This window comes from Lissotriton vulgaris, chromosome 8 (assembly GCF_964263255.1).
Source record: "Lissotriton vulgaris chromosome 8, aLisVul1.2, whole genome shotgun sequence".
In the NCBI taxonomy this organism is placed as follows: Eukaryota; Metazoa; Chordata; class Amphibia; order Caudata; family Salamandridae; genus Lissotriton; species Lissotriton vulgaris.
In genome coordinates, this window is record NC_141696.1 from 449,425,521 (window position 1) to 449,452,688 (window position 27,168).

General features: G+C 46.5%; 1 protein-coding gene across 1 annotated transcript in view; it reads left to right on the top strand.

The window, feature by feature from the left end:
• Positions 1 to 27,168, top strand: part of LOC147697160 (ATP-binding cassette sub-family C member 5-like) — a 2,119,944-nt gene that overhangs the window by 727,759 nt on the left and 1,365,017 nt on the right. Inside the window, exon 7 of the mRNA XM_086934231.1 lies at positions 8,309 to 8,456. Within this exon, the coding sequence (XP_086790357.1) occupies positions 8,309 to 8,456 (148 nt within the window). The remainder of the gene's footprint in view (positions 1 to 8,308; positions 8,457 to 27,168) is intronic.

Sequence of the window (27,168 nt, forward strand, 5' to 3'; positions counted from 1 at the left end):
AGCCAGGGCTCAATCTCCCCTGTATCCGGACACAAATCTTCTGCATAAACATTCGTGAAATGCTCCTGAAATGCTTTTACCATCAGTTTATTTTCCGATATAATTTGATCTGTGCCTGGTTTTTTGATCTCTTTAATATGATTGCGTACGACATCTTTCTTAGCTTTCCAGGCTTTTTTCATTTGTTTCCAAAACACGTGCTAGAATGATCAAAGTCCAGGCCTCATGTAAGAAGTTCATATATGGGATACAATAGCCCCTTCTGTACATTATAAGGATATTGCAAGTCACCAAGGAGTTCAGTGACCATATAGAGGCATGAGGCCATAGACAGAGTGCCTTTATTGGTCACGGAACTCCTTGGTGACTTGTAATATCCTTATAACATATAGTAAAGGGATATTTTATCCCGTGTAATTTGTGGACTTTATACCTTCCTTCAGAAAACACATCAAATGGCCAACAAGAGGCCCTGCGTTATGTGTCACACATTCTTCTGGTCATGCCTTTTAAGCCCGCTTCACTTTGCATGTAAGGATTTTCAATTTTGAAACAAAACTTCATGTCTCAGAATGCAATTTGTTGCAAGTTGAAAGGGCAGACATTGCTAATGGTGTCGCACATGACGTGGGCCACTTTAGCAGCTGTGCTGAGGCAGCCTCCAGCATAACCCATTATTTTAATGTGTGGAAGGTAGAGGAGTAGACAAAACAAGTTTCTTGAAGCCTGCAGCAGTAGGATAAATGATTTTCGTTTTTTAGGTGTACCAGTTCGCGTATTCCTGCAGGCTACCTTAGACATTCTGCATTCCTTCTCAGAGACAATGAGGGAAGTTGGAATGCAGCCCTAAGCACTGTCTCAGTTAAGTGACCGTTTACTTTAAAATGCGATGCCACTCATTTGCTTCCAGATGGCAATCACCTTATTAGACTAGCTCCTACTGCCCTCAGTTTATACCAGCATGCCCCATGATGTATAATGTCCCACACATATCTATGCATGCATGTTGTTGATAGGAAGCACAATGCCCGTTACCCTGCCCAAATCCTAAAGTAACACAAAATGAAGTGAAATGTGGAACATATACGACCGACCAAAATAACAATAGAAAGACGAGAATGTGTTATGGATATATATGTGGCCCGGAGCAAGTGATCACATTGCAAAACATGTGTTGTCCTGATCTTTAAATAAAACGCATGGATTGGATTTGGAACTCTGTTACCTCAAATTATATTGCTGCCACACACACAGTGCTTGGGGTCATGTGCCGCAACTTTCTCCAAGCTGAGTGAAGGTCACTGTGCTCCTTGAGCGATGTGAGGTCACAAGTCACTTGTAATATCTTTTTACGAGTAACTGGGTGCTTCATGTTCTCATTATAGGCACGTTCTGACATCAGAATGACGCTAAAAAAGGGGAAAAAAAGTCCAATACATTATAGGGAGATTACAAACGTCCACATTTTTATGTTAAGAAAACTGCTAAAGTTCACGTGCACTGTCGATTTCTTGGTGCTTTCTTTACTTATTTTCTCTCCCACCGTATGAGGCATTGCTGCATGTACATGCAATCCCAGGTGGCATTTCCTTTTCCAAATTTGATGCAATCTTCTGCCATAGCCATGTCCTCTGGCTGAAACGCCCCCCCCCCCCTTTATAGGCCGGGACCGGCAAAATCGTTCTCCCCCTTAGTCCAGCCTGCTAGTAAGTCACTGAACGGGCAGGCAAAATCTTCCCAGTCATTTCTTTATTACCATCTCTCTCGGGGTCAGTAGGTGTGTGCCATGCATTCGGTATGGGTAGTGGCTGTCCTTGCCATTATATCTCGGAGGGCTGGGATCCCTCTGGTCGCGAGGAAAATATGTACAAAGGATCATATCGGCAATAACTACTTTTAACATGCGCTCAGCTTAGGGCAACAATACTTAAACAAAAATAAGAGCATAAAACAACACATATGGAAATCAGCGAAAGTGGTTAAATTCAAAAGGCTGAATTTTTAGCAGCAGCATAGCAGATACAGAACAACAGTTTCAGAAATAGTAACTTCTTCGTACATATATTGTCATTAACAAGACACAACGTTCAACATAAAATACAGTTGCAATCATTCACCAACACCACCACATCAAGAATATCAAAAACATTGTCAATGTGACATCTCAATACTGCAGTGGCGAGAGAGAGAGATGGCGAGAGAGAGGGAGAGAGAGAGAGAGAGAGAATAAAAAATGACAGAAACATTTGTGAATTTCTCAAAAAAAATCCTAGCCCACTCCTAGCGCATGGTGCCCGATTACGAGATGACGCTCTGCGTGGTGACTGTTTCGGCCCGGGATAAGATAGCAACAATTTATGCGTAGAAGGAGCAATTCACCAACTGCAGGCCCCCTTTGGCCAAGCACAAGCTACACCTTACTCTCCAAAAAGAACACATTTTCCCTAACGTCCGAATTGCACCCTATATCACACCCAGGGGTCAAGTATACTGGCTGTGCCACGCCCAATGAGCCAAGCGAATAGCACCTCTCACTTCTTTCAGATACTATCAGTGTGAAGAAACTGATAGCACAAAACAAAAACGCCTTAAGACTAAGAAATAAGATTGAGATGCTGGCCCGATATCACACCCAGAACCTATGCGTGCCTTCTGAATCTCGCTCAGTGGCCCAAGCGATTCAGAAAAGGGGGTGGTGATGAACAGAGTGTCTGAATTAAGCAGACCACTCTTACCCAGTCCAAAGATCAGGGCTTGATCCATCACCGTTATTTATCTCACTGCACCATCCCAGCTCAGAACCTGGCTATATGCAAATCAGTCTGTCCCTGGCCCAGTGCATCATGGGAACAGGGCAGACTAAACTACCAAGCCAATTCTTCACCAGAAAGGAGACAAGCTACCGGGGACCGGTTTCTGGCATTTCAGCCGTCTTCGGCCCGGCTTGCTTGAATCCTGATGGTGCAGTGAGAAAGGGACTCATGTCTGAGTATACCCTGCCACACCTATAGTGGCCAAAAACGATTCAGAAAAGGGGGTGGTGATGAACAGAGTGTCTGAATTAAGCAGACCACTCTTACCCAGTCCAAAGATCAGGGCTTGATCCATCACCATTATTTATCTCACTGCACCATCCCAGCTCAGAACCTGGCTATATGCAAATCAGTCTGTCCCTGGCCCAGTGCATCATGGGAACAGGGCAGACTAAACTACCAAGCCAATTCTTCACCAGAAAGGAGACAAGCTACCGGGGACCGGTTTCTGGCATTTCAGCCGTCTTCGGCCCGGCTTGCTTGAATCCTGATGGTGCAGTGAGAAAGGGACTCATGTCTGAGTATACCCTGCCACATCTATAGTGGCCAAAAACGATTCAGAAAAGGGGGTGGTGATGAACAGAGTGTCTGAATTAAGCAGACCACTCTTACCCAGTCCAAAGATCAGGGCTTGATCCATCACCGTTATTTATCTCACTGCACCATCCCAGCTCAGAACCTGGCTATATGCAAATCAGTCTGTCCCTGGCCCAGTGCATCATGGGAACAGGGCAGACTAAACTACCAAGCCAATTCTTCACCAGAAAGGAAACAAGCTACCGGGGACCGGTTTCTGGCATTTCAGCCGTCTTCGGCCCGGCTTGCTTGAATCCTGATGGTGCAGTGAGAAAGGGACTCATGTCTGAGTATACCCTGCCACACCTATAGTGGCCAAAAACGATTCAGAAAAGGGGGTGGTGATGAACAGAGTGTCTGAATTAAGCAGACCACTCTTACCCAGTCCAAAGATCAGGGCTTGATCCATCACTGTTATTTATCTCACTGCACCATCCCAGCTCAGAACCTGGCTATATGCAAATCAGTCTGTCCCTGGCCCAGTGCATCATGGGAACAGGGCAGACTAAACTACCAAGCCAATTCTTCACCAGAAAGGAGACAAGCTACATCACACCCAGGGGTCAAGTATACTGGCTGTGCCACGCCCAATGAGCCAAGCGAATAGCACCTCTCACTTCTTTCAGATACTATCAGTGTGAAGAAACTGATAGCACAAAACAAAAACGCCTTAAGACTAAGAAATAAGATTGAGATGCTGGCCCGATATCACACCCAGAACCTATGCGTGCCTTCTGAATCTCGCTCAGTGGCCCAAGCAGCCTCTTTATCACACCTAGAGACAAGCATACCCTCTGTATCTCCCCAGTGGTCCAAGCAACAAACAATCCTCACCTTTCCTGGTTTTCCATGTGCCAAATGCTGGGACTAAGGATCAGATGAAGTCTCTTACCCACTGAGTGCGGCTTCAGGATGGACTTCGCCCAGTGGATTCAAGAGAATGTTCAATCAATTGTGGTATCTGCTCAGCAATCTTGTTGCGTAGATGTAAATCTGTATGGGTGGGGTCCTTTTCCTTCGGCTGCAGTCCAGCTCGAAGAACCAATCTCTCCTATCAGGCTCGCCAAAATGTTGCTTGAATATGAATTTACCTTTGAAAAAATTAAAGCCAAGAGGCTTTTGGCAAAGCAGAAACAGTTGTTTAATTAAGTGCCCCGGCCTGGAAATCAGGCAACAGAGTTGGGGGTCTGATGACTGTCTCAAAGCACGTTAGTTTCGGCCGTCATTTTATACTTTACATGAACCATCAAAAATTGATGTATGCATTACTTTTGCGACAGAAGTTTGGGGCTAGTACAAGGGCCATAATTTGGGGGTTTGATAAGAAGCGCAGGTGGGCCTCGTTCATGTGTGGACATACTGCAGGGCCAGTGGCTACGTGTCCAGATGTCCGGCATGATGAGCACCTGATCACTGTGTGTAATAATCATGGGTGTCTTCTGATTGGCTTCTGATTTGCTGTGTGTTCTTAACTTTGTGTAGCATCTGACTTTATGGTGTTTTTGAGAATGCTTGCCCCCTCCGGGCAAACTTGTTTTATTGGGGCCAGTCTCCTGAGACCATTGTGGTGTTGCTGCCTATCTGTGGGATCGATCTGGGTTTTCCTGTTTGGGCGTTCTGTCTAAGGGTTACATGTCCCCCCACCTGTGATCTGCCCATCAGTTGCCTCAGGCCTAGATAGCAGGGCCTGCCTAGCCTTGTATATCTGATTCGGGTTTGAGGAGGCGGTCACATCGGGTAAATTCAAACAACGGAGATGTGAGTTTGTTTTTATATGTACATATATCATGGTGTACATCAACATTGTGTTGTCAAATATTAACATTGTGATGTCTTAAATAAAAAAATCAGATATTTCATACCAGCCATTTGGCTATTGGCCAAATAGTTGAAGTCACCAATTATTAATACGTTTGCATAATCTGTTTCCAGTGTGCAAGTTCCTTCCGAGAATGGCTGCCGAAAGTTGACCATATAGCCAGGAGGGTAATACATTTATAATCATATCACAGAATTATTAGGTAATTTTATTTGAAATAGAAGTAAATCCACAAATACTGTTTGGGCAATTTCAATGTTTGAAAATGGTGGTGTATGATCACTGCAACTCGTCCACCTTTCTTGTGTCCTATTATGTTACACTTTAGCAGATCATAGTTGTCAGTAATAGCTGCTAATTCTGGCACCATATTTTCCATCTTATTTTTAATCAGGGATTGAATATTAACGTAGGGTGTTTTAATACAATTTTCAGTGTGGGGGCTTACCAGTGGTATAATATTGAAGCGTTTGGTGCTCTGGTGCGGAGTTACCATTTTATTAGTTATGATATCCTGTGTCAGGATGCCGTGTCCTTCAAAGCACTGAAGGGCCTCCAAAATTAAACCCTGATGTGTATGACACAAACTCAACAGTTCCTCCATGGTGTACTTAAACAATTGGACATAATGCTGACCTGTGTGTTCTTCAGGCATGGACTGGTGAAGACGGGCCGCCCTTGGCACACCAGTGAGGCATCCGCTGCGTGCGGCTGCACAGGCCACCAACTTTTGTAGTCCCCATGCTGCCAGCTCATGAGCCGCTAGACCACTGACTCAGATTGAAAGACCAGCCCAAAAGTGAGGATCGCAACTAGTGCTTCACACACAAGGTAAAACAAAAGATCTTTCTGTTGTAAAGATGCGCTGGACTCAATTTAAATTAATTCCTTTATTTGGCTGAAGAGCACGGAAGGACACAACCAGCTTACAAGTGTCCTTCTTCCAACTGCCCGAGAAACTTCTGCTGTCGAACCCAAACATTCCAGGAATGTTTGTCTCATAAGCATTCCTGGTAACTAAGCAGCGCAACCCTTTATTGAAAAAGATATACTTTAAAAATGAAAATCAGCTTAAGGTTTGATAAAAAATGTTTCTAGTAGGTCAACTTGTTTCTACAATCTGAAAGGCTTTAGGGATGTCCCTCTAGGATCTGCTCAGCTTGTTGTATTTCTTAGGTCTATAATTAGAAAGGTATTGAGTTGATCAATATTAATAGTACCTGTTTTTTATAGCAAGACAAAGCTACATACTGAGATAGCAAAAACTTCAAGAAAAAAATGTTTAATAATGTTTCCCTCAGTTTTTGCTTGCGTGGGGTTGGTTTTCCAAGGCACAACTCCATGTGGTCTTCACAACAGATTAGTCAAAGTTCTAATTGGAACACTATGCAAGAGGCAGCTTGATAAGTAGCCATAGTTATAGAAAAAAAAGAAATTCACATCGACAATTTGCACTCCAACAAATCTGTTACAGAAAGTATGATAATTTGAAGGGAGCTGTTTCTTTTTAATTTCCCTGGTCAACACGTTCCTACTTTCTGGGCTGAATCACTAATAGAAGCAGGCATCATGGTGTGGAAGCATGCATGCCTAATAATATGGAGCCTAGGTCATGCACTTTTATTATCTGGCTGCTTCAAAACCGTCAAAGGACATAATATCTATTGTGAAGTACAGTGAAGGACAACACAACACACTTTAGCTACTAATAAATACCTCCCACTATACCAGGGAAAAGAGAGAGTAAGTACTGATTTTTGGCACAATGTAAATGCAGCATACTTAGCTGATATTGAAGTGGTAAACTCAGCTACTGTAGTAACTGTATAGTGGGACAGATAAAATGTGAGTTTTTAACAATGCCTTTTACCAGGGAACCTCACTTTAACAGCCATGAATGTTTAAAGAGAAGTTACATCCATAAACCATGTTACACACATCTTCTGATAGGCTTCCGCAATCACTTCAACCACTTATGATTGAAGTTTTTCTTACACTCAACAAAGCACCTTTTTTCCCAATTGTGGTTTTTCTTACACACAACAAAGCACATTTTTCCTCAATTGTTTGCTAAGTCTTTCTTCCTTTTTGATTATAGAAGCACTGGTCCCATTGTATATTATTTTTAATGTATGCATAATGAATCAAGTTCGTTTGCTAACATAATAAACAATGGAAGTGGTGGTATGCACACCGTTGTAGTCCTTACTTAGTCCATGAAGTCTTTAACCATCCTTGCCAATTTGCGTGCGAGACTGGGATTTGCCTTGCCCTCGAAGCACTTTCGTTGAGAAAAGCCATGTGGGGAGCGCTTCAACACCGCTCCACTCCCAGACACACAGCATGTTTGTGGATATCAGATCCAACCAATTTATCATCCTTTAACACCTTAATTATGTTCATCTTTTTTTCTTTTTTTCACCATTATGTTGCCATTCTTTCTCTTTTTTTTTAAACTTATCCACATATTAGACTAATTGTATTTAGGAAACTTTGCGTATTCACATGTTCCCATCTAGGCCTCCTTGGAAATACGATCCAATACAAACAATAGTTCAAAGCAGCAAATCTTTATTCCAAGTTCCAACCCAATGCATTTCGGGCTTTTTATAGCCCTTCGTCGGGGGTAACTGAAAGTCAATAATAGCAGAACATTGCATTAATATATGTATAGTTTCTTCATTACAATTAAAATCCTCTTGATATAAACCGAAATGCATTGGGTTGGAATAAAGATTTGCTGCTTTGAACTATTGTGGATAAGTTTAAAAAAAGAGAAAGAATGGCAACATAATGGTGAAAAAAAGAAAAAAAGATGAAAAAAATTAAGGTGTTAAAGGATGATAAATTGGTTGAATCTGATATCCACAAGCATGCTGTGCGTCTGGGAGTGGAGCGGTGTTGAAGCGCTCCTCACATGGCTTTTCTCAACATAATAAACAAGACAAGTTAAATTGAAAAATAGTGAGTGAGAGAGACAGAAAAAAGAAGACATTTGTATTTTTACTGTTTAAAACTGATGATTGTGAGTCATCGTGAAGAGCATTTTTAAGCAGTTATGAGACATACAACCTAAGTATTTTGTTTTAACTATTTTCAGATGCTGGCATCAAAACTCACTGCACATTTCAGGAGAAAGTGCATAAAAGTAACAGACCGAAGAGTGCATATTATGAATGAAATTCTAAATTGCATCAGATTTATCAAGATGTATGCGTGGGAAAAACCTTTTGTCCAGAAAGTTCAAGGTGTGTACATGATACTTGTTTATATGTCATTTTTTTTAAAGTCATTCTTTTGTTTTAAATAATGCTTTTTAATAAGATTGCCTTTTTTTAAACTATTTTATTTTATACGTTTACTTGCTATATATACTGTATGTGGGTTAAAGAAAACTAATCACTTGGATGTCCATGGATCAAGATATCACTGCTGTGCTATAGTCTACTGTCACAGGCCTTGTCAGAGGCTCTAGGATCCTGAGTTCACTTAGGTGTCACGAGGATGCCTGGAAGAGTTCTTCCCAATGGGACCAATATAGTTGATGAGTTTCATAGCCTTGTTCAGTTCAGATGGTATCTTCTAATGTCTTCCTTGTATGATGAAACATAGACAATTCAACATCCTTAACCCCTTCGCTGCGGGGGAAATTCACCCACGGCGCGGGGGAGGGGTGTTCGCGGCGTCGCTCTGCTCGTGACGAGCCCAGCTCGTCATGACTCACAGTGGAGCTCTGCTCATGACGAGCTAGGCTTGCCACAACCCCGCCCACTGATTAATTCTCCCGTACAAGCGGGCCGCGGCTTTTATGACGAGCTGAGCTCGTCATGAGCACAGCTCCACTGTGACTCATGACGAGCTGAGCTCGCCATGATCACCGAAGGAGTTAATGTTTTACATTAAAAATAATGTTTTAGACTTCATCTGGATGATGCTTTAACATCAGCTATGCCGTAGCTTTTATTATGGTGTGTGTGTATGGGATTCAGCTAGGCTTTTAGCTGTTAAAGGCTGTTGCCCTAGCAAAACTACATAGCATTGCTAAGTGCTTGCAGTGGTCATTGAGCAGTAGTATTTTTTGCTAATGTTACTTATTAGCTCCCATTTTTCTCATTACTTTCTCCTTTGTGTGCCATACTGTATGTAGAGAGAGAAATGCAGGTCTTTTCCTAGCTTTTGATTGGTGGCACTAAGCTGTTGGGACTGGGGCAAGGGCTGCAGTACGAGAAGTTCACTCCTAAGCTATAAAGAATCCATGTAGCTATGCAGCCCTTGAATGAATTTTCCCGCTAACCAGAGCCAGCCCTCCCTCCAGCTCCTGCAGTTACCCCATGACATACAGGCCTAAACGCCTGTGCTTTGAACAACTTCGCTCGTAAACTTGATACCCCATGTTACCCCATTCTACTTACCACCACCCTCCCTTCCCTCCAGGCATGCCTTCTCCATGTGCGACTGCTCGGTGTAGTCAGTCATGCCCCTCCCTGCATGTCGTAGATCTTGGGGCCAGTGCATCTAGCAGAGTTCCACAGTTGGTTCACGCATGCCTCACATTAGATAGTTTGTAAACCCGCCCAATATCATGCTTTAACATTTGCACTTTATCCGGAAGCCTCAAGGATCTCCTCCGCCCGGTCGTCAGCTCCTATAGCCTCTATGTTCCTTAGCAATACCACCAGGGCTTCCCATGCACTACATATTGGGTCTTAAAACAGAGAGTCATCTTACTCTCATCCCCGGTCCGTTGCAGGAACTTCAAGCCTGCACCCATAGCAGCTGCACTGGATATGCTTGGTTCAGTCTCCCTTTGCTGTTGTCTGTGCTACCAGTTTAAAGAACATACTGAAATATCGGTGATGAGGTTGCTTCTTCCTTTGACACTGCATCTTTGGAAGTCTACTTTAACCGGATAACCTTGCATCTCCCACCCTAAAACACTGTAATTATCCCAGCAGGAAAGTTGCACTTACCCTACAACACCCCACTGTCACCCTTCATGAATCTTGCACTCACCTATAGCCCTCGGGTTATTGGTTGGGCTGGAGGAATAGAGGAGGCCCTGAAGACTCTGCAGTGGACATTCAACTTTTAACTCCTCTGGGCACATTGTTATGTCCACCAGCCACTGTTCTACTCCAGCAGGCGTTGAGCTCTGCGAGGCTCAACAGCAGGCAGAGAATTTGGGGTGCTGTTCAGGAGCTCTGCAGTTCCATCCCCAGGAGCAAGTATAGGTGGCGACAGATCCCCCACCCTGTACAAACACTTTATCAATGTAGGACAATGCATTTGAACTTTTAGCACTGTAAATTTGTTTCTGCAACAAACAGTTCATCCATTTGAAAGCCCAACCTCCCAACGTGGCCAACACTGCACTCACTCTGTAGTAGCAATCACATTGCAGCAGGGATGGGCCCTGCAGCTCCTTATACTGCATCATATGCTTAACTGTGCTGTTGCCCTGGTAATTTTCACCCTGGTCCTATTTCATTGTACCATATACCTACAGCAGAATGTAGGCCTTCCCTCCACCAAACTGAACGCTTACTGTACTGACAATCTGCACTATCTCTTTGCGGAAATAAATTCATGTTGTAGATATTCTGTATTGACCCAACAACATCCTCTATTACCCTGCTGTGAGTCTATAGCAGACCCATATACTTATAGAATCGGCAACCGTTATACACCATTAAGCAATGCTATAATTTAATCTTATTTAACAACAAGGGGTGGTGATGGACAGAGTTTCTGAATTAAGCAGAATACTCTCACCCAGTCAAGAGATCAGGGCTAGATCCAACACCGTTTTTTAGCTCACTGCACCATCCCAGCTCAGAACCTGGCTATATGCAAATTAGTCTGTTCCTGTCCCAGTGCATGATGGGAACAGGGCAAACCAAACTACCAAGCCAATTCTTACACTGGGAAGGAAACAAGCTTCCGGGGACCGGTTTCTGGCATTTCAGCCGTCGTCGGCCCGGCTTGCTTGAATCCTGATGGTGCAATGAGCAGGGGACTCACATCTGAGTATACCCTTCCACGCTTAGGGTGGACAAAATATTTAACAACAAGGGGTGGTGATGGACAGAGTTTCTGAATTAAGCAGAATACTCTCACCCAGTCAAGAGATCAGGGCTAGATCCAACACCGTTTTTTAGCTCACTGCACCATCCCAGCTCAGAACCTGGCTATATGCAAATTAGTCTGTTCCTGTCCCAGTGCATGATGGGAACAGGGCAAACCAAACTACCAAGCCAATTCTTACACTGGGAAGGAAACAAGCTTCCGGGGACCGGTTACCACCCCCTTTTCTGAATCGTTTTTGGCCACTATAGGTGTGGCAGGGTATACTCAGACATGAGTCCCTTTCTCACTGCATCATCAGGATTCAAGCAAGCCGGGCCGAAGACGGCTGAAATGCCAGAAACCGGTCCCCGGTAGCTTGTCTCCTTTCTGGTGAAGAATTGGCTTGGTAGTTTAGTCTGCCCTGTTCCCATGATGCACTGGGCCAGGGACAGACTGATTTGCATATAGCCAGGTTCTGAGCTGGGATGATGCAGTGAGATAAATAACGGTGATGGATCAAGCCCTGATCTTTGGACTGGGTAAGAGTGGTCTGCTTAATTCAGACACTCTGTTCATCACCACCCCCTTTTCTGAATCGTTTTTGGCCACTATAGGTGTGGCAGGGTATACTCAGACATGAGTCCCTTTCTCACTGCATCATCAGGATTCAAGCAAGCCGGGCCGAAGACGGCTGAAATGCCAGAAACCGGTCCCCGGTAGCTTGTCTCCTTTCTGGTGAAGAATTGGCTTGGTAGTTTAGTCTGCCCTGTTCCCATGATGCACTGGGCCAGGGACAGACTGATTTGCATATAGCCAGGTTCTGAGCTGGGATGATGCAGTGAGATAAATAACGGTGATGGATCAAGCCCTGATCTTTGGACTGGGTAAGAGTGGTCTGCTTAATTCAGACACTCTGTTCATCACCACCCCCTTTTCTGAATCGTTTTTGGCCACTATAGGTGTGGCAGGGTATACTCAGACATGAGTCCCTTTCTCACTGCATCATCAGGATTCAAGCAAGCCGGGCCGAAGCCGGCTGAAATGCCAGAAACCGGTCCCCGGTAGCTTGTCTCCTTTCTGGTGAAGAATTGGCTTGGTAGTTTAGTCTGCCCTGTTCCCATGATGCACTGGGCCAGGGACAGACTGATTTGCATATAGCCAGGTTCTGAGCTGGGATGATGCAGTGAGATAAATAACGGTGATGGATCAAGCCCTGATCTTTGGACTGGGTAAGAGTGGCCTGCTTAATTCAGACACTCTGTTCATCACCACCCCCTTTTCTGAATCGTATAATTTAATCTTACCCTTACATTACACTGCATATTCACCCTGATTGAAACAGTGTCCACATTCTGATCATGCATTACTACTTCACTATCACCTTACGTTGTCATGCCATTCAGTCTACTTCAAAGCAATATATATGTTACATAGTAGGTGCTACATCGCAGTCACACCGTAACCTTTCTACTTTTGCCTGGGAAGAATTTATGTTTCCCCTATGAGGTATGAAGTTCTGTCCTGCTCTATTTAAGTCTGCCTTTGGTGAACACTGACCTTATTGGACAAAGAAGCCCTTCCTCCCTTTGGACGTGCTGTTGTCATTAACAAACCCCCTCAGGAGATATATACAAGCCCTGCAGCCACAACTGCTCCTGTGCTCTGGGAATAAAGGAAGATGAGAAGGTGTCCTGCCGAACTGCACCATTTAATCCTCAAAGCGTATGTATCTCATCCTGCCTACGAAGGAGTTCAAATATTCTTATGGATGACTGTTTTCGTTTGTGAAGGCAGTAGAACTGGCACTCCATTTTTTTTCAGGTGGGGCACTAAGCAGGTCCACTGGTTATTTATTTACTGTTGTGCATTTAGCCTTGCAAAGGCTGATTTCATGAAATCCAGACAGTCTGAGACTGTTAGATGTTTGCAATCACTTTCTGATTGCCAGAAAGAGCTCAGGGTCTTACTTTTCTCATCTGTGGGTGAAAGGCATTCAACCCCAAAGGGTATCTCCGACCCCAGAGGTTGACAGATTGTTGCTTTCTCCGCAGGCATTATTTGGAGGGTACCATCCTTTTCAGACTGGAATGTCTTTCTATCTCAAGTTATAGACATTTCCAGGATCCTTCCTGCAGGTTGTTCATCCAAGTATTGGTTGCTACCACAAACATCTGAGCCTGATTTATCTTGAGTACCCCCTTGTGGAGCAACTTTGAATGTATTACCCCTTTTCGGCTCTTTGCACCCTTGTGATGCCAAACAACATTAAATTATGTGTTAAACCTTCAGAAATTGGGTGCGTAAAAACAGCCCCAAAAAAAACCCATAGTACCAAAAGAAAGCTTGAACATGCATTCATAAAGCCATTTCTTTTTGAGTTTGAATCAGTATTTTTTTACTTGCAACAATGTTTGGAATTTAGTGTCTAACTTGCGTGTTACTCCCATTGTAGAAAAAAACCTACTACAGGTGACTTGTTAGATGTTTAATGGACTAGTACATAATATTAAAGTAAAACATATACACATTGCATTTGAAATTTTGGCCTTAGTTCCTGAATATTTGTTATCACAAATATATCCCTCTTCACCATTGGTGTTCTTGCTGCAACAATTAAAGTCAATGAGCTAATTTGAGGATTTTTACGATTCCATGGGTAAAAAAATCAATAGCTTTCTGATACTTTCTCTTCCCCTGCCTTGTCTCGCTACTTCTCTTCGTATCTGAGCAAGAAGTACAGGTACATAAAGTGCACATGATAGTGAGAGACTTGAATTGAAGGGAGAAAGGAGAACTTTTGCTCTGGAATGGAAATACCCTTTCAAGAGTTTGCACTGCTTTGCCTAATTTTGAGTGGCTTTTCCCCAGCACATCTTCTTAGTGTGTGTGACCCTTTCTGTAAAGTATGCTCTGCTGTGAAATTTAAAAAAGCAACAGTTTTTTTATAAGCATCATTATTGTGGCAAAAATTCTACCTGTCCACTCACTGTTCCAGGTGGCCCCTTGGATGATAGAGGCACCAGGCAAAGTGCACTTTACCCTTGCATTAGAAAGTATCTTGTTGCCATGCTACCCATTCCGTTGTTTCTGCCTCTTCCCCGCTATATCAGTTCCTCCCATTTCTCACTTAGTTGAGTCCCATCCTGCTTCAGTATGATCATGAATTATTGTGCCGCCTTTTCTTTCTGAATGTTTTCTTCAATCCCTGCAAAGTCTCTCAGAATTAATGACACAAACATTTGCATCCAGGGCCACTACTGGTGCCACTAAGCCTCACTTACAAGGTAGTAGTGTAGTTGTAATATAGGACTTAGCACATTTGTCCCATAGTGATCATATATAGAAGATGAGTATTTGATTACCCTAACCATTCTCTCTTTCTAGGTGAAGGAAATAAAGCTGTCTTCATTGATGGTGCATGATTTATATTGCTAATCTGCAGAACATGTAGACTTTTTTGCCAATATCGCTCTAAGCTCTTTGTTTCAGGTACCCTGCCAGGTATATCTATCATCTTATGGCTCCACACATCCAAGTTGTTAATTATATGTGTATTTGTAAAGCGCATTATCATCTGCAAGGGTATCCTTGCGCTGAGCAGGTGTGTGTGCCTAGCCTGGCATGTGGTAGTGTTGTAAATTGGCAGCGATCAAGTTAGCTTTAGCAAAAGTCATCCTGTATTTAGAGGCTATCTTGCCCGTTTTGTGGAATCCATTTTGTATTTCTGTCAGCCATTTTGTATGCCATGTGCTACCTCGTGTTCACCATGTGCTCTGTCCTACCTTTCTGTTAACTGCTCTTGAAATCTGCCTAGAGATTAGATATTTTTAGCATCTTCCACCTTCGCACATGCTTAGTTGATCCTGCAGCTGTCTTTGCAGCTGCCACTAGAATGTAACTGCCAATCAATCAATCAATCAATCAATCAATCAATCAATCAATCAATACATTTGTAAAGCGCTCTACTTACCTGTGAGGGTCTCAAGGCGCTGAGGGAAGGGGGAGGTGCCTACTACTGCTCAAATAGCCAGGTCTTGAGGTGTTTCCTGAAGGTGAGATGGTCTTGGGTCAGTCGTAGGTGTGCGGGGAGGGAGTTCTATGTCCCAGCTGCTAGGTAGGAGAACGATCTTCCTCTGGTGGTGGTTCTGCGAATCCGTGGGACGCTGGCGAGGGCGAGGCTGGTGGAGCGGAGCTCTCGGGTGGGAGTGTAGAACGAGAGGCGGCTGTTGAGGTATATGGGGCCCATGTTGTGGAGCGCTCTGTGTGCGTGGGTGAGCAGCCTGAACGTGATCCTCTTGTTGACGGGATGTGTTTGCCAAAAACAGCCAGTTAGCTCCACCCACTTGTTGACTGTGCATTTTCTGTATGACCACATATGTACCTAAAACCAGCATTTTGTACTTGTATCGCCTTCATTTGAGCCCCTGTGTTGGTATAAAAGGACCAAGCTCCTTCCATTCAGTGTGCAACTTCATACATTACCGAAGGGTGCTGTGTGAATGTAGTTCCACCTCATGAGGTTTAATAAATCTTGTATTTTCAATTCCAGTTTCTGTGCCAACTTCTATTCTATGGTATGAGGACTCTGTGCAGAGAAGGGAGAACCCCTAGCACTGGTAGGCCTTGCTGAGGCCCATCACCACAGTAGGTTGGTTAATTAGAAAGCCAGGTCTTCAGCCTCTTGCAGAATTCAAGAAAAGAGGAGGAGGCTCTGATGTGGATTGGGAGGTCGTTTCAAGCTTTAGGAGCGATGAAGGAGAACGCCCGTCCTCTTGATCAGGTTCTGTGTATACCATGGATCTGTGAGAGTCCTGCCGAGCGGAGGTGTCTGGTGATTTGAGGAAGGAGATGTGACTGTTCAGGTGTTGCTTAAGTTGTGTAATGCCTTGACTATGAGTGTGAGCAGTTTGAAATAAGCATGTTTGTGTATCGAGAGCCAGTGGAGCACCCTGAGGTGTGGTTATTTGTTTCAGAATGCTTGTTCTGTTATACTTCCCTACTAAGGTCCCCTCCTACCTCACGTAATCATTCACCCCATGTGAGACTGGCGTGAAAGAACCCACCTACTCTCCCGCCATTTCCCAGACCATGCTACATTTAATGGAGGCACTTCTTTATAAATGTAATATGCAGCACCTACACTTTAAAGCATGCATCACTATAGTAGGAAATGGGTCTGAAAAAGGCATCATTGTATATTATATCCTTTCTTGCAGCCCTATTCCAAGCTTATATTTTGACTAGTGAGTTTGTCAGATGCCATAAGAGACTTGAATAACATTTCAGGTACTCACACTGTCTGGTGCCATAGAAATATCTGCGATGGTGACCAGATCCTGAAGTGGTAAACTTGGGCCAGGACTTGGACCTAGATTAGGTTTCCAGCAGGCTGACTAAGACAGTGACAGCTGATTATATCAATGAGTTTCTTTGAGGCCAGGATGAAACAAAACAGAGAGGGGTGAGGCTGCTTGAAGGAGGGTACCCCGCACCTGGAGGCACCTGTGTCCTGCTGCTGGTCCACTGGCAGTTCAGAAAGGAAGGATGTCATGGTAGTCCAACCCGAGCTGGGCCTGAGTGGTGGAGACTTTCCTGGGAACTATGGTGCACCAGGGAAGCACAGCCAACATGAGAAACTGGAGCAAGTCGACTACCGGCTGGAGGGCTCAGTGAATAATAGGTAGTGGGAAGTGTGTGACAGGCTGCAAGAGACCTGTGATGGCCTGTGGGGGCTCCTTGGCAGGCAGCAGTCCTACCTTAAGTGGATCTGAGACTGTCATGACTGTCGCTGTCTGCAGTGCTCAGGTAAGATTGAGGAACCCTGTCAGAGGGCCAGGGAACTAGACAAAAATATGATGATGATTCCATTTGTCCCCATGGGGAAGCTACTGTACCAAACTACTGGGACCTGAGTGGAGAGGAATGTGAGGGACTGATGGAGGCCAATGGGGGAATTCTGGAACAGGCTTATTAAGGAACCTAGAAGCACAGGCTGTGGGGTATATTGGAAGGCTCTAAAAGGATCACATTGTGCATAGAGCCCTTCTATTGGGTCCAGCCTGAAGATGGTATTGCTGAGGCCTAGTAGAATGGGCTCAATGAACCCTGTCAGGGAATCTTCAACAAGGACAGCTGGATTAGCCACATGTAGTGGGGCTGTACTGATTCCGGGGAAGGGGCTTCTCATCTTTGCAGGTGCACTTCTGCATCAAGTCTCTACAGCGAGATTGGGGCGAGACTGAGAGTCCTAGGCACAGGTGCAGCATAAGTTGGAAAAATGCATCTTTCTCAGGAACAATGCCTCACAGGAGGTGGTTGAGTGGTGCACGAAGCATGTGACAGACCAAAGACAAGAGTCCACGCTTTGGGATGATCTGGCAACCGTGAGAGAGACCTGGACAACTCAAGACATTGTATCTACTAATCTTGTACTTTTGAAGAGTGACATTCATAAAGTGTTTGAACAAGATGGTACAGTGGAAAAAAGCCTTGCAAAGGAACATAGTTGAGGGGAAATTCTCAGGAGCCCTGTTTCAAGCCTGCAGCCCCTGACTTAACAACTTGCAGCTAAGGTGGGAGCGTTTGCTCTTGATGCAATAATATCTGCATTGTAGGAGTCCCTGAGTGAGCAGAAGGGGGTATGCAAAACTCTTGGTTGAAGACATGATCCTCCATGTGCTGCAGCCAAAGGGGCCATTCTCGGTTGAAGGGTCACATAGGGATCAAGTGCCACTGGTGAAAATCCAGTGTTTACAATCCACAGGAGCCCTACAATAGAGATTTCTACACCTGAGGAGGGATGGACTAAACACTTTTCAAAGCTGTATAATGGGCAGGTGAATTGTTGCCTTCCAGTAAGCGAGATGTCAGTGGAGCCCACTGACTATGCAGCTTAACAGTTCACCTTGGTGGAGGTGGAAAGAGCCCTGTTAGTGATCCAGGGCAGTAAGGTGCCTGGCCCTGATGGAGTACCTGCGGACTTGTTTAAGTTAAATATTGTCCTTTTGGGGCACATCATAACCCAAGTTATCAATGCCAGATGCATGTCCTCCATGCCAAAGACTTGGGCGGAATCCATCAGCGTCCCAATCTTTAAAAAAAGGGGGCGAGACGATCCCGGGTGTTACAGGCCTATTTCCTTAATAGATTCTATGATCAAGGTAGCCAGACGGGTTATCTTGGAATGCCTGCAAGCCTGGGCAGAAGAGAACTCGGCCCTGTCTGATATACAATATGGTTTCAGAGAAGGTTTGGGGACGATTGAGCAGAGTTTAAATTTGGCCTTACTGGTGGGTAAATATATGAGAGCCAAGTAAGGCTGTTTCTACCTGGCCTTCGTTGACCTTACCACGGCCTTCGATTTTGTAAAACACAATAGGCTGTGGGAGGTTCTTGGGGTTCTTGGGGTTGATCCTCATATTATTCTCTTATTATGGCGCTTGTATGGTGACACAATGGTGAGAGTACGTTTTGTTTGGGTGGCGAGCTCACACCTGCCTTTCCCGTTAAGAGGGGGTTCGGCAAGGTTGTGTGCTAGCCCCTTTCCCTATTAACATACATATTTATGGACTGTCCCAAGCACTTCTTAGGAACAATCAAGATTTTCCCTCGGTGAACAGACTTCCTATACCTGCTCTCCTCTATGTGGATAACACAGTATTAATGTCATGAACCCAGTTAGGCCTCCAGAGGGTTTTAGATAGTTTTAATATTTTTATGGAGGATCTTGGTCTTCAGATTAACATTTCTAAAACTTATACAATGAGCTGTGGCCATGGGCCCCAGAGGATAAAAAGCATGGACAGGCAAAAACTAGAACAGACTAAGAGTTTTTCCTATCTCTGCATTTTATTTAAAACAAGGCGACTGGTGGGCTCAAGCCATTCTTGTAAAAACGGTGTTAGTCACCCAGAATACTTTACCAATCCTAGGTCCATACAGGCAATCTCTAGAAAGGCCCTGAGAAACGAGTGTCTTCAGCAATTGGTCACAATAAGAATGCCAGGAGAAATTTTAAAACCTAGTGTAAGGCAACATCAGTTAATTATAACCACCTCTAATATGGAACCTTACCTTACATTTGTAACTGGCAGTTGGGACAGGCGGTTAGTAACTTGGTTTAGGCTGGACATCATTTATAGACTCGTGACCTTCCCAAAAATCAATGATTGGTCACAGGTTTTGCCGTTATGTCCATGTGACAATCACTCTACCCATTCCACCATTCATTTGGTTTTATTGTGTAAATTTTATGTAGTTTTGAGGAAAGCATGGATCTTACCGATTTTAAAACAAAAGGGACTGCGGCTATTCCGCCCAGCATTGATTAGGCTTCAGTTTTTAGAGGACAAGCAAATTGCCTGGTGCTTAACTAAGTTCCATAAGAAGGTAATCTTTCAAAGGAAATCCATTATGACATATGATTTATAGTAGTACTGGCACTTGACATTTTTATGGATTTATTATTGTAGCTTCAACATTAACTGATATTTTAATTTGCTGTTTTTATTAGAATTTTTTTTAAACAGATTTCATTGGGTTTCATACGACACAAAAACAAAACATAAAGCACATAGACCGTAGTATCTCGCCCCGGTCAATCATACAGTTGAGCCATAGTTTACTTAGAACAACAGCAGAGCAATACGTGACCCATAAGGCAACAGTGCAGTTGGAGTTTGAGGTGCTCCTCGTGGCTAGTCGGTTCTATGTAGGTTTGTGCAGCCAGGCCCTGCTGCAACTGCGGCAAATGCAACCTCTGGTCCCCAAACTGGCCCCCACCTCCCCTTCCCTCCAACTATCCCCGTCTAACTTCCCCCCTCCTTCCCCTCGGCCCCAGGCGTGTCACATAGGTCTAGAAAAATAATATAAGATATCCGCACAGGGTTTGTCGGGCCTCTCCACTAGTTGGGGTATCCCTGTAGGGGAACTGGCCTTGGCAAGGTGTTTCGATGTATTCTCCTGAGGCGGAGTGGTAGACCTCCGAAATTCTGCGTTTCCCCCTAGTTTACGCTGTGTCAACAGCTGCCACCCCACAGAGTTGTCGTCTTTACCTTTGTTGGGGGATTTGAGTGCCACTACCAATGCCTCCCAGGCCCTAGCCGTTTCCAACACCTTCTCGCTCCCTGTGCGTTTCGCTATCTGCAATCTAATCACTCCCTCAAATTCAGACCATTTAAGGAGCTCTGCTTTTCATCGCACTACGCTGGAGCTTTCAATTGCGTAGCTATATTACGTTTAGCCAGGAGTAAACCCAGATCCAAAAACGTACTTGTGACTTTAGTTTTGGACGTATGAGGGAACCAGTGTAAGGCGCAGTGATTCAGGGACGGTTCCACTTCCCTATCCGTGGCGTCCGTCAGTATCATTGTTGGGTCCTCCGAGTAACGATCTAGAAATGTGCAGTCACACAACATGTGCTTAAAATCTGCCCTCTCGGCATTACTCCGCGGGCAATTTGCTGAAGTATTGGGGAAATACTTATTAAGCTTTTCCGGGGTAAGATAAGCCCTGTGCCGTTTATTGAAATGTACTAATTGGAACCATGCATTCCTGTCGCTCTTCCAAGCTCTCTCCACTACCTGCCCCCAAGGCTTCTCTTGGATATCTCCCCCCAGGTTGGTTTCTCATTTAAGTTTCAAGTCAGCCAGGGAAGTAAAGCCTCCAATGTCATGCACCTGTATACGCACGTCACGGCCTTGAAAGTTCCTGCTGCCATCACCACGTATTGGCAACCCATCGGCGTCTTTGGTTCATTGAGGCCTTCTCCCCAGTGCTTTCAGATAGCAGCGGTAAGTGCTGTATTCAACAAGAAATCCCCCGGGGTAGATCATACCTAGTTTGCAGATCATTGAATGGGAGCATGGTGCCTTCTTTGTACAGGTCCCCTAAACTGGCCAAACCCTGATCCGCCCAGTCCTGCAGCCGCAGCCAATTGCTCCCATGTGGTAAGGACTTGCACATTAATAGTGGGATTTCCAGAGCATAAGGGTGCTTTACCCTACGCAGGTATTGGTTCCAGCACTTTTGTGCCTAGTCCAGCACTGTAGAAAGAGTTTCAGTGCCAGTGTGGAGCCTCAGGACTATGCAGGGCAGTATTCAATGGGTCCCAAAATCCTCTTGTTGCTCCTCAGCCTCCCTAGTATTACATGCGACCCGCTGCGTTAGCCACTGGAATTGTGCTGCAAATAGCAAGTCTCAAAGTCAGGAGCTGCTAGTCCCCCCTCTACTCTAGGTCGCATAAGAGTAGCAAGACCCACTCTACATCTGCTCGTGCCCCGCAGAAATCCAGTGGTCACGGACCGGAGCTGAGCAAAGTTCGCCGGGATCCAAATCTATAGATTACCGAAGTAGTATAATAATCACGGCAGGGTGACCATTTTAAGCAGTGCCACACAGCACACGACCGAAAGTGGCAAGGAGTTCCAGAAGTCCAAGTTATTTATCGTCCCCCTGATGGCCCTTTCTATGTTACCCTCCAGGATGTCATCGTTGTCGTGTTATATTCGTGTGCCTAGGTACGTGAGGCAACTGTCTTCCCAGGCCACTCCATCTAAGGCTTGTGGGCCTATTCTGCCCTTTACCGCTGGGAACAGGCAGGATTTTGTCCAGTTCACTTTGAGTCCTGCAACCCTACTAAGTGCCTGAAGCAGAGCTTTTGCCCCAACAAGCTCCGTCCCGGAGTTAGCCATAAATAGCAGCCGGTCATCTGTATACAAGGCTATGGAGTGAATCTCCCCAGTAACACTAAGCCCCCGATAGGCGTGCCCCGTTCTGGCCAGCGCTGCCAGCGGCTCTATAGCCAGAGTAAACAACAAGGGGGAAAGAAGGCACCCATGTCGCGTTCCCCTTCCCACTCTGCAGGTCCCCGAGATGAGTCCCCCAGTTCTAGTGCAGGCAGTAGAGTCTGTGTATAGGAGAGCCGTCCAACTCACGAAGTCGTCACCCAGCCCCAATTTCCGCATCACATGATATAGGTAGGGCCACTCCAGACTGTCAAATGCTTTTCTTTATTGATGGCAAAAACCGTCGCCATGTCAGTGGTAGAGGAGGCCGCTTCCAGAATTTGTAGAAGGCACCGCACATTAAGTGCAGTATTTCTGGATGGGATAAACCCAGATTGGTCAGCATGGACGAGTACAGTCATATAAGGAAGCAAGCGGGTGGCCAAGATTCTGCTAAAGATGTTATAGTCCAAATTGAGATGGTATGCTGTTCTATCCCATGCTTGTTTGCCCGGTTAAGTAATGGTACAATTACTGCCTTCCTGGTGGATATGGGGGAGGGAGCCAGCGGCTTTAGCATCGTTATATAACTGCACCAATCTGGGGGCCAGTATATCAGTGTTTGCTATTTAGAATTTGATGAGGAGTCCATCTGTGCCTGGGGTTTTGTTGTGGGCTATACTCTTGATAGCTCCCCACACTTCTCCAATTTTGTCCGCCCGCCCTAGTAATTTTGCTGCGTCCTTGTCCACGATTGGCAATTCAATATCCTGTGTGAAATCAGTTAATTCCTCCTCTGTTGGAGCTAGCTGGCTACTATAAAGGTCAGTGTAGTAGGCGAGGAACAGGCTGTTGATTCCCTGCTGATCATATTTAGCTATCCCTTGTTGATCTCTAAGCTCCAGTATTACCGAGCCTCTCCTGGCCGGGTTGGCTAGCCAAGCCAATAGAGCCCCCGATTTGTCCATCTCCGAGTGCGCACAGGTTATATATGTTTTGTAATCGAAGCAGCGGCTACACTTGCACTGCCACCGCCTTCCTGGCTGCCACAAATTCCTGCTGTTTGTCTGGGTTCTCTGGCCTTTCCCTTTCCAGGTCGGGCAATGTCCGGTCAGCCCTCTCAATATGCTAAAGTAACGTTTTCCTGACCCTCGTCATCTCGTAGATACCTTTTCCCCTAATTACGTTTTTGCATGCGTCCCATTCCACTAATGAGTATGTGGCAGTCCCTTAATTTTTTCGGAAGTAATTGGTAATAGCCTGCCCTATTGCTACCTGAACACCTGAACCTCTAATGCCTCTGGGCGCAAGGGCCAGGTGGGGATCTTGGGTTGTGCACAAGACCATTGCAGACTCACCAGTACTGGATTGTGGTCCGAGAGCGTCCGCGTGAGATACTCGCTACTGGCAATCCCCCATGGACATCCGGTGAGAAGAGAATGGCATCTAATCGGACATGGAGTTCGTGTAAGGCAAAGAAGAATGAGTAATCCCGTTTTGTGCCCTCCGGGAGTCTACCAGGCCCCACTTCTGCTGCCAACGGGAGCGCACTGCTTCTAGCCTGTGTGCTGGTGCATCAGGGAGTTTGGGATGGGTACGGTCTAGCATGACATCTGTAGTAGAAGTCGCCCCCCAACTGGACCGGGCCCGTGAGGACAGTCGCCAGAGCGCAAGACATGTGAGAGAAAAAGGCCGGCTGATTGGAATTGGACGCATATATGCTTCCTAGTGTAAGGTCCGTGCCATCCAGCTTCCCAGACACCACAATCTATCGCCCCTCAGGGTCGATGACCTGGCGTGTGCACTGAAATGGAATACCTGCTCTTATCCAAATTAAAACCCCTGTGCAAACACAGAGTAAGTAGTGTAATATGCTTGCTCTCTCCAGCGGCGCTTCAATGCCAACCCTTCCTTTGCTAATGTGTGGGTTTCCTGCAGGAAAGCTATCTGAATACCCCTGCGAACTAGGTAGGAGTGAATTTTATGACTTCGTACCATTGAGTGCAAACCCCGCACGTTCCTGGAAATACATTTGAAGCCTGGTGAGGCTCCCATGGTTGTGGTGTGACCTGGCAGCTATTAAGCTCCCCGACACACCTGGCACCCCAAAATATACCCCGCCTGAATAAACAACCCCAACTCCCTCTCTCCACGACAGGTGCCGAAGAACTAGCCCCCATCCAAACAATTTTAAACCGTACCATCATCCAGTGACAGTTAAAGGGGTGAACACCTTGCATTCTCTGTGCCAGGGACCACTCCCCCGCCCTCCCCAGCATGTGTATGAATCAGTTATCACAGTCCAATACCATATTGTCACACCCAGACCTATTGATCAAGTGCATCACCGCAGTGCAGAGCATACTCAAGTCTATGAGGAGCTTGCAGAGACAGAGGCCATGCGTGGGCACCGGAAACATCTGCCCCAGCCAGCATAGTATCGCCATCACAGGGGGACGTCTGCAGTCTAGGGCGTGGTCAGGAGTGATCTCTGATATGTCTCGTGTTGTGGAAAGCAGCACTCCTCCGTGCTGTAGGCAGCACTTTACATGAAATCATCTGCGGTCTGAGGCGTGACCTTGGGATAGATCGTTTTTGAAGTGTCAGAGTCGCTGTTCACCTGCGATGTTTCTGATCGTCCTGCATGCGATCTACTCCCGTTCAGGGTGGAGCTGGCGGTTTGTTGACTATGGGACACCACTGCCTACAGCGCCCTTCGGCATTCCCGGCTGGGCTCCCTTGGCGATGGGGCCCCAGAGCCAGATCTATGGCTACGAGGGCTCTGCTGTGGGGAGTTTGATGCAGAAGCTCGCTGTGACACTGGCCCTCGTGAATCGAGCCAGTCCCAGGCTACCTGCGGCAACAGAAAGAAATGAGGTCTCCTGTGGTCTGCCACCCAGAGTGGCACGGGGAACAGCATTGCATATGGAATCTGCAACTGACTGAATTTCTTTTTTACACCAGAAAGGATGCTCTGGACCGCTGCACCTCTCTGGTAAAGTCGGAATGATCATTATGGCACTGTTCTTAATTTGCAACCCTTGCTTTTTGGCAGGCTTGTTGCAAGATGTGATCCACATCTCAGAAATGGAGTAGGCGCGCTAGAATAGGTCGGGTGGGGTCCCCGGTTTTGGTGGCTTCGCTGGGACCCTGTGTATGCGCTCCAGCACATAGAAGGGGGACAGCCACTCTGGAGCCACCACGATGCAGAGCCATTCTTCCAAGAAGCTCACCCTGTTGGGCACCTCTGCCCTCGCCAATGACTCAAATGTTGCTCCTACTGGACCTGCCTTCACTGTCTTCGGCCCGCATTTCCAGCACCTTTATCTTTGCTTCAAGGTCCGTGAGTGAGCGCTGCATCCCATGAACTGTGTCCAAAAGGCCCCCCAGATCCCTCTCATTCGCTGTTACTCTCTCCTTGAGTTTACGATGGTCATCTTTTAGTATGTTTAAGTCCATGCCTATGGCATCAATCTTCCCCTCGAGTACTTCTCTGGAGGCTGTGATTGTCTGCATGATGTCGGACAAAGTAGGTTTCCTGGGGAATGTTTCACTCCCCCGTCCAGCACCTCTTCCTCGTTGTCCATGTGGACCCCCAGGTGTTCCGTACTGAGGGCAATAAAAACCCCTGCTTCTTCTGTGTTCGGCCCATCTCTACCAGGTGCCCGTGCCCGACTTCTCGTGAGCAGCCCTGCAACGTACCACCGCTACACCAGTGTCTCTTGGCGCCCACTCGCAGGTACCTGTCCCATTCCGTTTCTTCTGTTCCTTTTTCTTGTCTCGCTTTACCACAGGGTTATCACCCTGGAGGCAGACATTGAGGGGATGCCCTGGAACCTACAGGGGAGCAAGGGCCCGAACTGGGGGACATGCCTGAGCTGACCCATTGGCAGCAAGAAGGAGGTCCCGCCAGGGAGGAATCCTGCAAGGCGCAGATCGAATGCCCTTCTCTCATTGGAATGCAGCAACAGGCTGCAGACCAGGCGGCAGGTGGTGAGTCCAGAGATCACCTCATTTACTGGAAAGATGGATTACTCTATAGCGAGCCTAAGGTCGCTGAGCCGGGTGCAGCCCATGTGCTGGTGGTACCCTAGCGCTTCAATCAATCAATCAATCAAAGACATTTATAGAGCGCACTACTTACCCGGAGGGTCTCAAGGCGCTTGGGGGGGTGGGGGGGGTGCTGCTACTGCTCGAACAGCCAGGTCTTGAGCTTCTTCCTGAAGGAGAGGAGGTCTTGGGTCAGGCGCAGGTCGGTCGGGAGGGAGTTCCAGGTCTTGGCGGCCAGGTAGGAGAAGGACCTTCCTCCTGTAGTCGTTCTTCGGATGCGGGGGACGGCGGCGAGGGCGTGACTGGCTGATCGGAGGTGGCGTTTGGGAGCGTAGAAGTTGAGGCGGTTGTTGAGGTAGCTCGGGCCTTGATCGTGTAGGGCTTTGTGTGCATGGGTGAGGAGACGGAAGGTGATTCTTTTGTTGACAGGGAGCCAATGCAGGTCTCTCAGATGTCCGGAGATGTGGCTGTGTCGTGGGATGTCGAGGATGAGTCTGGCCGAGGCGTTCTGGATCCACTGGAGTCTCTTCTGGAGCTTGGCGGTGGTTCCGGCGTAGAGGGCGTTGCCGTAGTCCAGTCGGCTGGTGACGAGGGCCTGGGTGACCGTCTTCCTGGTCTCGGTGGGGATCCACCGGAAGATCTTCCGTAGCATGCGCAGGATGTTGAATCACGACGAGGAGACGGCGTTGACCTGTCTGGTCATGGAGAGGGAGGAGTCCAGGATGAAGCCCAGGTTGCGTGCGTGGTCTGTCGGTTTGGGTGCGGTGCCCAGGGCGGGGGGCCACCAGGAGTCGTCCCAGGTGGAGGGCGAGGAGCCCAGGATGAGGACTTCCGTCTTGTCCGAGTTCAGTTTCAGGCGGCTGGTCGTCATCCACTCGGCTACGTCTTTCATCCCTTCGTGAAGGTTGGCTCTGGCGGCGGCGGGGTCGTTGGTCAGGGAGAGGATCAGCTGGGTGTCGTCGGCGTAGGAGATGATGTTGAGGTTGTGTTGGGGTGCGATGGCCGCGAGGGGGCTCATGTAGACGTTGAAGAGGGTGGGGCTCAGCGAGGATCCTTGAGGGACGCCGCAGATGATTTCGGTGGCCTCTGACTTGTACGGTGGTAGGCGGACTCTCTGTGT